This window comes from Typopeltis vanoorti, chromosome 6 (genome assembly GCF_054136105.1).
Source record: "Typopeltis vanoorti isolate ZY-2024b chromosome 6, IOZ_Tvanoo_1.0, whole genome shotgun sequence".
NCBI lineage: Eukaryota > Metazoa > Arthropoda > Arachnida > Uropygi > Thelyphonidae > Typopeltis > Typopeltis vanoorti.
In genome coordinates this window covers 9565074-9577572 of record NC_143554.1, presented here as the reverse complement: position 1 = coordinate 9577572, position 12499 = coordinate 9565074, and the positions used below count along the sequence as shown (strand labels likewise).

General features: G+C 35.5%; 1 protein-coding gene across 2 annotated transcripts in view; it reads right to left on the bottom strand.

The window, feature by feature from the left end:
• Positions 1–12499, bottom strand: part of mys (position-specific antigen beta subunit myospheroid) — a 390003-nt gene that overhangs the window by 359565 nt on the left and 17939 nt on the right. For both annotated transcript variants that reach the window (XM_090394055.1, XM_090394056.1), the window contains exon 2: positions 1021–1090. In XM_090394055.1, the coding sequence (XP_090250181.1) occupies positions 1021–1078 (58 nt within the window). In that variant the 5' untranslated portion in view covers positions 1079–1090. The remainder of the gene's footprint in view (positions 1–1020; positions 1091–12499) is intronic.

Genomic DNA, 12499 nt, shown 5'->3' with positions numbered 1-12499 from the left:
GTCTCTGATAAACCTATAATACTCCATTTCAGTCTTTTTAAATTTTCCTGGACTAATTGTAATTTTCCAGGTCGGTATAATGATCTTATGTTGAGGGTAGCTACATGTTTCACATCCTTGGCTGACCACATTGCTGATTTCTCACCTACTCTATGTGGTCTTTGAATAGGCGCGTCAGTTGTCTTGTATGCAGTAGCACTATCTCGGTTTGTAGACGTTTTCCTGCTCATGAAAGTTACTGGCATAATAATGTAGCCAGCTTGCCATGCCTCTGCTACATCCTTTGGTCCATGCTTCTTTATTCTTTATTCAGAGCAACCCATTTGGGTTTCCCCCATCCGCCACCTGGGGGACGCGCCTGGTAGGAGTGTGGTCTCCCCCAAGACCACATAAATAAATATATGCAATTAGCATAAATACATGAATAAATAAATATATGAATTTAATTTCATCAGGATGTCTTATGGGGAAGTTTATTATTTTAGAAATTCATTTTGTATTCATTCCTGCAATAAAACTTTTTTGAATTGATTAAATTAAAATGACATGTGCAAAAGTGCTTAAACCAAATGTGCTGTTTACCATTTCTGTTTACATTTCTCTTATATCTTCCTAGAATGCTTAAACAAATGATGTAGATGTATACTGCTCCTAGATACAAGTGTTTCGTGATGGATTGAGGAGGACAAGATTTGAATGTAAAATCATCCCTTGTTTTTTGTTAACACTATATAGATTTTCTTTGCATGTTTTTTTTTTTTTAAATAGGGTGTGTGCATGTGCTATGATATTCCAATATTTTTAGCAACAGACAACACACAACTTGAAATGAAAGGTTCCTTCCAGTTCAACAAATAATGTAGGGAATGGAGCAGAAATTGTTTAGTACCGCAATTTTGGATTAAAGAAATGAAATAATTTAAGCTAATTTTAATAACAAAGAGGAAGTTTAATCTGAAATAAAAATAGATGAGTCATAAAATCAATATTTTAACTTAAGTTAATAATCACAGTACTTACTCTGTGCACATGATAATGAAAAAAATGTTACTAACGCTAACTTGAACAGATGATGCATGTTAACAGCTACCTGGAAAAAAAGAAAAAAAAAATGCTTTAATAATAAATGCAAAATAATTTTTGGGTACATACTACTTTAGGTATGTAAGGTGTGGGCCAAAGACTTGTTGAATTTACAGAAAGCAAGGGATTGTATATAGGAAATACTTTCTTTAAAAAGTGGACTAAATGAAAATGGCTCTGGAGATCACCAAATGAAGAAGTTTTTAATAAATTTAATAAATTAATCATTTTAATTAAAATCTAATAATATATCAAAATAAAATTTGATTAGGAACAACATGGAAATATTCATGAAAATTTAAGAACAATTTCAGAACATAATAGGGAACAATCTCTGAAAAAGATCAAACAAGGGTAACATGGAAGCAAAAAATGGATTCCAAAATTGAAAAATTAGCAACGAAGAGTAGAATACAATAGAGAAGAAAAAATTAAAATATGTAGCAAGTTTTATAGGGACCTATACACAGACAAAGAAACAGATAAATCCTCTACTATATTTAGATGAGGCTGATAGAGAACCACAGATTGTGATGGAAGAATTACGGAAATCCCTCAAGCCAGCAAGAATAATAAAAATCCTGGAGAAGATGGCATATTAGCAAAACACATAAAATCAGTAGGTTCACAGTTTCATAAGGTCATACTAGATACTGTTCAGTTTCTGTGGGATAACTATCTAAAGCAGCACATGTGATGGAAGCAACACAAGGTTTATCAGTGTTGGATTTGGTGCGATATCCTGGAAGGATGTGGTTGTGAATGAGGTATCAGCACTGACACCTATATTGTTATCAAGTGTTAGATGTTAATAAGGCTGAGAGAATGGATGACATATCATCACATTTTTAAGAAATGTGCAAAAAAGTTAGATGCCCTTTATCTGGTTATTTAAAAGAATCTTATAGTGGGAAAGGTTCCAAAAGGAGTGAAAAGAAGACAAAATCTCCAAAAAAGAAGGCATGGTTCTATAACAGAAGTTTTCAATTATAAACTGGTCTGTATATCTGCAGTTGTGATCACAATGTTGGAAAAATTGGTTGGAAATGGAATACAGAATTGGGTTGACGGACACATGATTCTCTTATTATGAGCAGCATGGGTTTGTGAAGGCAGGTCTTGTTTTAGTGATCTGCTGATAAGGTGACGAATGTTAGCCAAGGGAAATTCATATACAGTGATTTTCTTGAACTTTTCAAATGCATTTGACAGATTATCACATGGAAAATTGTGTATAGGCTACAGAAGATGGGATTAGATAGCAGTTTGGCTTTCTGAATGATACCAGCAAGTTGTATGATAAACAAGGGTCTCAGAAAAGGAAGGTGACCAGTGGCATGCCTCATGGTTCTGTACTTGGGCCCAACCATTTAACTCATTTGTTAATGATATTTCATGTGGATTGACTGGGAATTTTCAACTGTTTGTCAATGACGCAAAGTTAAGTAGTATTATCATGAGCAGTGCTGATGTCAATTCTCTACAGGAAGATATGAATAGAATTTTAAGCTTGGACAAATGTGTTACACTTTTGGGGTACAGAGATAAGATGACATACTGTATTGGTGGAGTTGTACTTCAGAAAGCGGATGAGGTTCAGGATCTTGGAGTGATGGTAAACAGTGGACTAAACTTCCGATGGTGTATCACAAGTGTTGCAAAGACTGCACGTCATATTGCTGTTATGATAAAAAGTGCATTGATATATAGGGATAAGGTGGTGGTGCCTCAATACAAAACATTGGTCACTACACATGGACTACTGGGCTCAAATTTGGTCATCTAGTTTTTATTGTGATGTGGAAACACTAGAGAGGATCCAAAGATGAATGACCAAAGTGATATCAGGACTCTAGAATGTTGGTTATGAAAAGCATTTGCAGGAAAGTTGATTAGAAGTTCATGGATAGGAGGAAAAGAGGAGATATGATAGAGATCTTGAAGTTAGTTAAGGGATTCTATGAGATTAATACAGAAGGAATTATGAAAAAAAGAATGGATGTTAAGATGAGAAGAATGAAAAGTCATCCCTAAAAGTAGTATAAAAATGTGATGAAGAAGGGTTTGAGGAGTTTTTTTTTTTTTTTTTTTTTTTTTTTTTTTACATGGAGAGTTGCTGGTGAGTGGAATGCATTGCCTGAGTGCATTAAGAATGCAGGGCATGTAAATAATTTCAAAGTTGATTATGATACATATGTTGCTGTTTGAGTAGGCCTCCCATAAGGAGTCTATCAACTGCATGGAGGTATTCCAACAGTCGAACATCTTCCACGTGGTGCCCACTTGGAATGGAATACTTGGAAAAGCCTCAGACTATAAATGATAGGATGCAACAAACAAAACCTCAAATGGGGTTTCAAAAGAGGACTTTATATTCTGCACACAGAGATAGAGCAGTTGATTGTACAGGATTCTGGAGAGACATCTGACCATATTTATTGTATATAACTTATGTATAGTTTTTTTCCCCTTCATATTTTACTTATTACTCCCTGTATAATTTAAGCTGTTTTCTTTTGTAACGTATTCTAATTTGTTGTAAATAATGTATGAATTAATTGCTACTGTGCCACTTGTATTTGGATATGAAACAAATATGTAGGTTACCAAAATAATATGTTAAATGATGTTTTAACTACTGAAAAAATTCCATGCAGTGGCATAAATCTTTGATTATCTTATTACATAAAAAAAAAGGGCAGCATAAATTAAATCACTACCTACAGGCCAATCAGTTTTCTATCACAACTGTACAAAACAGTCATATCCATTATATTAAATAGGATCGCAAAGTTTTTGGATGATGCACAGCCATATGAACAATCAGGATTCAGAGCAAGATTCTCTACAATAGATCATAGTCACACTTAGCCAGATCACATTACTGTTTTCTATTAACCAAGTAATAGAAAAAACAAATGAGAAAATCTGCTTCCATATTTAGTGTTAATAGATTTTGAAAAAAAAAGCCCTCGATATAAAAGTGCAAGTACATCAATATTAGTCAGAAATAATAAATGGTTTAGAACAACAAGCCATTCCAACCAAGTATATCAAATTATTAAAAACCTTATATAAAAACTCAATAGACAGTATAAAATTAGATCATCAGAGAAAGGAATCTGTTAATGGTAGTAGTAAGGAAAGAAGATCTTACACACCAAAACTGTTTTCTGCTACAACAGAAGGTCTTTAAGAACACCTCATGGGAAAAACTATGGAATTGGTCAAATGGAAAAAAATCTCTATCACTTAACATTTTGCAGGTTACATCGCTCTTTTAGAAAAAAATAAAGAAGAGCTCAGGAAATGCTAAATGACCTTGACAGAGAAACCCAAACTGATGACAAATTCTAATCACATCAAACTAAATTAACAGATAATCCGTACCGAAAGTTTGGAGGACTATATTTATCTCAGTCAATTACAGTTTTAAGGAAAAACAAGATAAAGAAATAAGTAGAAGAATCACATGAGGAAACAAAGCATTCTGGCTATATAAAGATTATCTGTTAGAAGATTTACCTATATGCCTAAAAATAAAGCCTATTTAAATATGCATTATTCCAGTGTTTACTTATGGATATGAAACATGGGCAATAACAAAAAAAAAAAAAAACAGGGGAATTGATTGAATGTGTCCCAAAGAGCATTGGAGAGAAGTATGCTTTAACCAATACTTAATCAATGAATAAGAAATGCTAGAATTAGATGACTGAAGTAGAAGATATTATGGAGTGTTGTAAAACATGTTAATGGAGATGGGCTGGCCATTTTTGTAGACTGCCAAAGGAAAGACAGACAAAATTAAACATTGTATGGACAAGAAAGAGGAGGAAAGGTTGCCATAAAACAAGATGGAGGGATGATTTACAAATTTTTTGACACAAAATGGTGGACATTGGCTAAATACAGGCAAAACTGAAGAGGCTCAAGAAGAGCTGCTAGGATACTTTTCAATATATCATGATTTCTATGTCAAAGCAGAACTAATGACTAATTCAATAACTTGCTTTTGTCATTTGCAAATATAAATTTAAAGAGGTTTTACAGGATACGGTGTTAGTTCAACACAATATAGTATTTGAGGCTTTAATTAATTATTTTAGACAATCCATATAAAAGGTCTTTGAAGTTTTTTTTCTATTTTTTATTCAACTACTCAGAGAATGAAAGGAGTCTAAATGATTTCAAGGTTCACTATGACAAGCATGTCACTGGTTGAGTGGGACTTCCACATCTCGCCCCATTGAGGTTACTGTAACAATGATATATATATACATACATATATACATACAATATTCTTTATGCAGTTTAATTGAAAAGGTAACAGAGTAACTTGACGCTTTAACACTTAACAGTAATCTACCGTTTATCCAACCACATCAGGGAGGCAAATGCCTTTCTGATAGCTGAAGAGTGGGTAAGTAAAATATAATTACATGGTGCTGTTCCAGAAGTTGGTTGACATACAAGAGTTGGATAACTAAAGGATTGTTGTTTTGAAGGGCAGATAAATGGTCGTTTATTGTATTTAAATTCATTGTTAATTTATGTGCAAGTTACTTTTGAGCAAAATGATAAAGATTATTCTAAATTACAGAAGGTAGGAAGTGCAAACAAAAAAAGGAAAATTCCTTAAGTCTGAAAGTTAGCCTAACAAAAGAATGCCACTACTTTGTCTATTAAGGATTTTAAAAAAAAAAAAAATTTATAGATAAACAGCTACGAATTATTTACAGAAAAACAGACAGAAATCTAGAATTTCTAAAATTAAACTGAGTTTGGGGGGGGGGGGGGGGCAGACTGTTAACACATGTAACAGACAACTGAGGCCTTAGTGATAGGTCAATTAAGTAGAGTTATCTGACCTAGAAATAATTGGTGCTGGAATGTGTTAATATTGGGTTCTTGCAAATGAAATGGCCGTTGAATGACTGTCAGGTTTCTACTGGTTGCTGAAGAAAGCAAGCACTGAGGTATATGCAAATTTTTTATGTCATGCGACAGCAACACACGTGGGTGATGCAATTGTAGTATTTGTTTCGTTCAACGAGCATTAAACATTGAATACTACTGACATCAAGTCAATCATGGAACACAGCCAATTAAGGTTGAAATTGGGAAATTCTGCAGCGGCTGCAGTAAAAAACATTAATAAAGCATTCAGTGGAGGAACAACTAATGAGAGATCTGCTCGCCGTTGTTTTGCAAAATTTCGCTCAGGAGATTTGAGGCTACAAAACAAACCTCGTGGCCATCATCCTTCCTCCATTGATTCGAATGAATTAAAGGATTTAATCTAATCAGATCCATGACAAACTGTATGAGAGATCGCCCAGACACTAAATGTACACTTCTCAACTGTTTCACAGCACTTGGCAATAATAGGAAAAGTAAGGAAGCTCGACAAGTGGGTGCCTCACGAATTCACTGATGAAAACAAAGCACGGCATTTGAAAGTGTGCTCTTCTCTCTTAAGAAGTAAAGAAGAAAGGTTCCTGCAATGAATTGTGACTGTGGATGAGAAGTGGATATTCTATGACAATCATACACATTCGTTGCAGTGGTTGAGAGTGAAATATGCTCCAGGAAGGACTCCAAAGGCACCTCTGTATCCAATGAAGATGTTTACTGTATGGTGGTCTTCTGCTGGTGTTATTCACTACTCATTCCTTCCACGAAGTGAAATGATAAATGCAGCTCGATATTGTACAGATATGAAGCAAATCGTGCCTTAAGCAACCAGCACTTGTGAATAGACATGGAGTCCTTTTGCAGGATAACGCCCCACCACACACGGCAGTGTAAACCATACAGCAAATCAACAGTTTGGGATACAAAATTGTGCTTCATCCTCCATACTCTCCTGACATTTCCCCAACAGATTAACATTTTTTTCCAGCACTTGAGCCATTTTTTGTCCAAGAAATGCTTTGCCAATGATGCATCAATTTATCGGGCAGTGGAGGACTTCATCACTTCCAGAGACACTGATTTTTACAAATGTGGTAGAAATGACCTTGCCGCACATCGGCAACAATGCATTGATGCTGCTAGAGATTACTTTGATTAAGCAGGTATTCTTCTTTTTATATCATCCTTAAAATCAGCCATTTCATTTGCAACAAACAACCCAATACTATCTGTAAACTGATTTTCCAATGTGACCTGAGACAAAAAAATTGGAAAGGATGATAAAAAAATATGTTTGGAAAATATATTTCATTGCCTTTTGAACTATTTTTTTAAAGTGAAAATCTGATCTTGACAACTCCTATTTGGCCTGAACCCAGTTTGCTCTTCCAAGTTGCTTTTCAGCGTATTATACGTGACAACAATTTGCATTCTTGTTTTAGTATTTACCCAAGTGTAAACAAACAAAGTTTGCACACAAAGTATCTTCACGGCTAATCTATTGCATTATAGAGGCTGTAGACTTCATCAGCTGATTCATTTTTCCATAATGCAAAACACCTTTTTCAGACCTAGGCTACGTTGATTCAACCTTCATATAGTTGATTATAACGTTGATTGTGTAAAGTGGAAGAGAACAACAATTATAATGAGATGATAGCAAGAATATGTATAGAGATGTCAGAACACACATAGATGCATGAAGTACATTTGAGGATAGAAGGGAGTTGTATGCAAGAGATGGATTGCATTTGAACACAATGTATGCAGACATATGAAAGACTTCTTTTCTGGACAAGTTAGCATTAGTTTGGGAAACTAGAATTGCAAGAGTTGATTGTAGCGGATGGGGACAGTGACTTGAGAAATGAGAATGTAAACTATATTGAGTGAGAATGAGTATTTAAGAAGTAATAATAGATATGAACAGTGGCAATGCACTGGTTTCGCTGTATACAAATACTAGCAGCATTAGGAATAAAAGGAAATGAGTTTGTAGTACTAATCGACAATCTCCTCAGTAAACTTCGTTAACTGAGGAGGATGTTTGAACAAGATTAGAAATTGAAGGACATAGCATATTTTGGCAGGAAGATAAGTGTGAGGTCGAATGTTACTCATAATAGAATCAAAGTAGATGCGAGATAGAAGTTTATAGGACAAAATATTTAGTGGGATGTTGCTATACACTAAGAAATATAGATAGTGATGAACAGGATATGTTTAGGCACATTAGTTTGGCAAGTACAAAGCAAATGATCATTATGGGACTTAATTATAGCAATATAAACTGGCAGAAGCAGCAGCATAAAGTACTAAGGGAACTAAATTTTTGGACTTCTTAAAGTCCATCTGTCTTAGTCACCATGTAGTGTAGGGAACAAAAATATATAGAATTTTGGACTTAGTCATAGCATCAAAGGATATGAATGACTTAGATGTCATACCTACTTCCAGCAGGCTAGAGTTACCACGTAATCTTGACTGAGGATAAGGGTATAGAAAGAAGTGGCGAATAGTTGCACGAGGAATATAAGCCTTGGGCTAAAAAAGTGATGTATAATAAGAAGAGAAAAATTAGAATATGAGAGAAGACTGGCTCTGCAATCCAAGGAAATCTTTCACTATGTGGTTAGTAGTAGGATAAATTATTGACATATTATCTTGCTGGATGGAGATGGGACTTGGATTACCAATGCAGATGACATGGTGGAGGTATTATCATTACGTGACACATCCAGGGAGTCAAAAGACTCATCAAGGGAGGGCACCTGCTCTACAGCTCTCTGTCTCCACCACTCAATCCACCAAAGGTATTTAATGATTACTTTATTAGTGTTCCATCCTGGTACAGTAGGCTTTATTCTTAAAAGGGTAACTTGTGGTGAAATGAATAAAGAGTGTGTTCTGAATACTCAGTACACTAAATGTCAGTGATGCAGGGAGACTAACTGAAATTTGCCATATATTTTAAGAGAATGTGCTGTGGAACTGAATGCCATTACCTCTGCTGTTTAATGAAAGTCTTGCAGCAGAGTAGTTTCCTGAAGAGTGGATGAAGGATCAGATAGTGCTATCAGATAAGGATAGTAGCAGAATGGTGATATCGAACTGTAGGCCAGTATGTATTTTTTCTGTAATTACTGAGATTATGGAGAAATTCGCAACAATTCATATACAGAGTTCGGCAAATTAGAGCAATCGGGACTACAGGTGCAGATTCAGTTGTCTGCAGATGATGTGAAGCTTGGGAAGGTTATTAGTAATAGTTCTGATGTTTTGGTTCTTCAAGAGGATTAGAATACGGTGAGAAGGTAGGCAAATATACAGGGATGTCAGTTTAATGCAACTAAATGTAAAGGTTTTGAAATTTGGGATCCACAGATGGGATGCTTCACACTCACTTGGTGGAGATATACTGGAAGAAGTAGAGGAAGAAAGGGATCTTGGGATGATTGTTCTCTGAACTTGAAATTTCTGTGTTCAAAGTGCAAAGTTTGTGAAGACATCTCAGAGAACTGCTGCAATATAATCAGGCTGATAGCTAATTTGTACTAGGAGCAAGGAGCTATAGTAAGAACAGGTGTTGGATTAACTGATTGGCTTCAGGTTGGAAAGGGAGTTAAACAAGGATGTCTACTTTCTCCTCACTTGTTCAATATCTATGCTGAGTACATCATGCATGCAACATTGGATGAGCTAAAGACCAGAATTAGGATAGGTGATACAGTGGTCAGTAATCTGAGGTATGCGGTAATCTGATGATACAGTACTCCTCTGTAATGACAAGGAAGAACCAGGACAAATTCTTGACAAAGTTAAGAAGATTAGTAATAAACAGAGGACTTCAACTTAACCCTAGCAAGACAAAGATTATGGTTCTCAAAGGAAATACAAAACAGGGAAGTTCTTGAGAAACAAGTGTACCTTAATGGAGAAAGAATTGAAATAAGTAAGTTTTGAGTACCTGGGATCCAGTATTAATGTGAAGAATTGCTGTTCAAAAGAAGATTAGGAATGGCTGAAACAGCAGTCAGAGACATGTCTAAAATCTGGAAGGATGATTCTATCTCCATGGGAACAAAGTTGAGGATTTTCGATGCAGTTATTTTTCCAACAGCGACTTATAGATGCGAGACTTGGAACCTCAAGAAGTCATATAAGTGAAGAACAGCTGCTTTTGGCATGTGGTGTTACAGAAGGCTGTTGAGAATATAATACAATGAAAGATGGACAAATGGATGGGTGCTAGAAAGGATTGGAAGACCTTTAAGGTTTCTTATGGATACTGATTGAAGAAAGTTGAAATACTTTGGACACGCTGAAAGGATAGAATGAAAGGATTTCTCAAAACAGTAATAGAAGGTTAAAGTTCCTGGAAAAAGAAGAAAATGTAGATTGTCAATGAGATGGATCATGTGTCTGGAGTGACTAATCTACAGAGAGCTGAAGCCTCCAGAAAAGTATACAACAGTGCCAAATGGTGTGGTACATCACCGAGCATCTAGTGACCATGTAGCATCTGTTCATGTCCAATGAACAGAGGGATGGATGATATGAACTCCAGGAGGCAGGTAACAAAAATGATATCAGGCTGTACAATGTTCTTTATAAGGACAGACTGAAGGAATGCAAACTACATACAGAGCTTGGTGGAAAGAAGACTGGATATGACAGACATTTAAGCTGTTGAAAGATTTATTATTTATGCTTACATAAATCCTACCTAGAACAATCAACAGAGAAATCAGTCTGTAATTCTTACATTGTCTTATTTCCCTTTTATACAGATTTCTACAATAAGAGCTCTACTCCTATCATCTGAAATTGGACCTTCTGAAATATGCATGCAGTATAACAACTGTAAAGCCTTTCAATACCTCCATATATGAACTTTTTTTAGTATTTTTATTTGGATATTATTTTACTGATGCCTTTCCACATTTCTGATGGTCTTTTCTATCCCAAATATTAGAATGTACTCCTGACTGTATTATTATTATTATTATTTGATACCTCCGGGAGTCCAAAGACTCATCGAGGGAGGGTACCTGCTCTACAACTCTGCCTCCACCACTCAATCTACCAACTGACAGCAACCACACCAATAGCATCTACCACCAACCACCACCACTAGTTTTTCCACAGACAATCACAAACATCTATGTCCACAGCAGGATTTGAATCTGCAGCCTTGGCTGAAGAACGGATAAGCTAACCACTTGGCCAGCCAGGCCAGCAATTATTCTTGGATAGTTCCTAACACTTCCCCCCCCTCTCTCTCTCTTTGCTTGTTTCATTTAATAATCTTTCAACATAATTACTCCAGATATCCAGAATATCTTCATTCAGTCACCTGATTCCTTTTCCAGTAATATTTTCTCCATTTCCAAGCTTTTAATAATCAATGTTTTGCCACCTTTCTGGTATTTATCTTCTACATATACTCATTAGTCTTCTCATGACTTACTTAGCTCCTTTTTATGTATATCATAGTTTTCTTACATTTTCTGTCATTCGTTTTAAAGGTCACTTTCTGATTTACTTGCCAGGAACTTTCAATTGACATGTTTTGGTCCAGGACTGCTAACTTCCTTAAGTCCACACTGTAGTTCAGATCTTCACCACATACCTTCCTAGCTAAATCAGTTTTCTTCAGGAGTCCCTCCTCACTAAGTCTCTGTTGGGCTTTTGTTTCACACTCATCTTATTTTTGAATAATATTTGTAACTAAACTTTGATTTTTTTTGTAGGACTTTCTTATATTTTCAGTATGAGCTTAATTTTTATACTGCTCAAAATTAAAATGATCACTTTCTATTTCAAATGCACTGTTACAGTATCCTGAAACAGCATGAAGATGTCACTATTAACAAAATACAGAGTTTTGTTTCCTTGTGTATTCTCCCCATGTGAATTGGCACACTGCTTTCTGATGAAGCATGGTATTAAAAATGACTAATCCTTGTTCAAAACAGAAGTCGGCATATACTATTATTATTAGTCTTGCTCTTTTCTCCAAAATCTTCTCAAAAACACTACTTGGAATTTATTTCCAACTCTAATCAATTCACTAGCAAGGACCAAGTTTTTATTAATGTCTGCCATCTGTTAACTCAAGAAATTCCTCACATCTTCCTAATATTAGAACCCCCTGTCGTACCACAGGCACAAGTAAGTCTTTTTCCAATTCCTGATTTTCATGTTTCTATACATCATTCAGTTAGATTGTTTATTGTCAAATGCCACAGTTTCTCCTACCTTTCCTTGACTGCAAATGCCCAACTGACATGTAGATATTTAGTAGAATCTCACCTCTATTTCGCTATTATAAGGCCTTGAGATGGATAGGAGGGTGGTTGACGGAGAGATATCAGAGAGTGGTTTACTCGGGAGTAGAGTCCACAAGACGGCCTGTGACTAGTGGTGTGCCACAAGGATCTGTTCTTGGACCACTGCTGTTTAATTTGTTCATAAATGATATAGGAAATGATCTGAG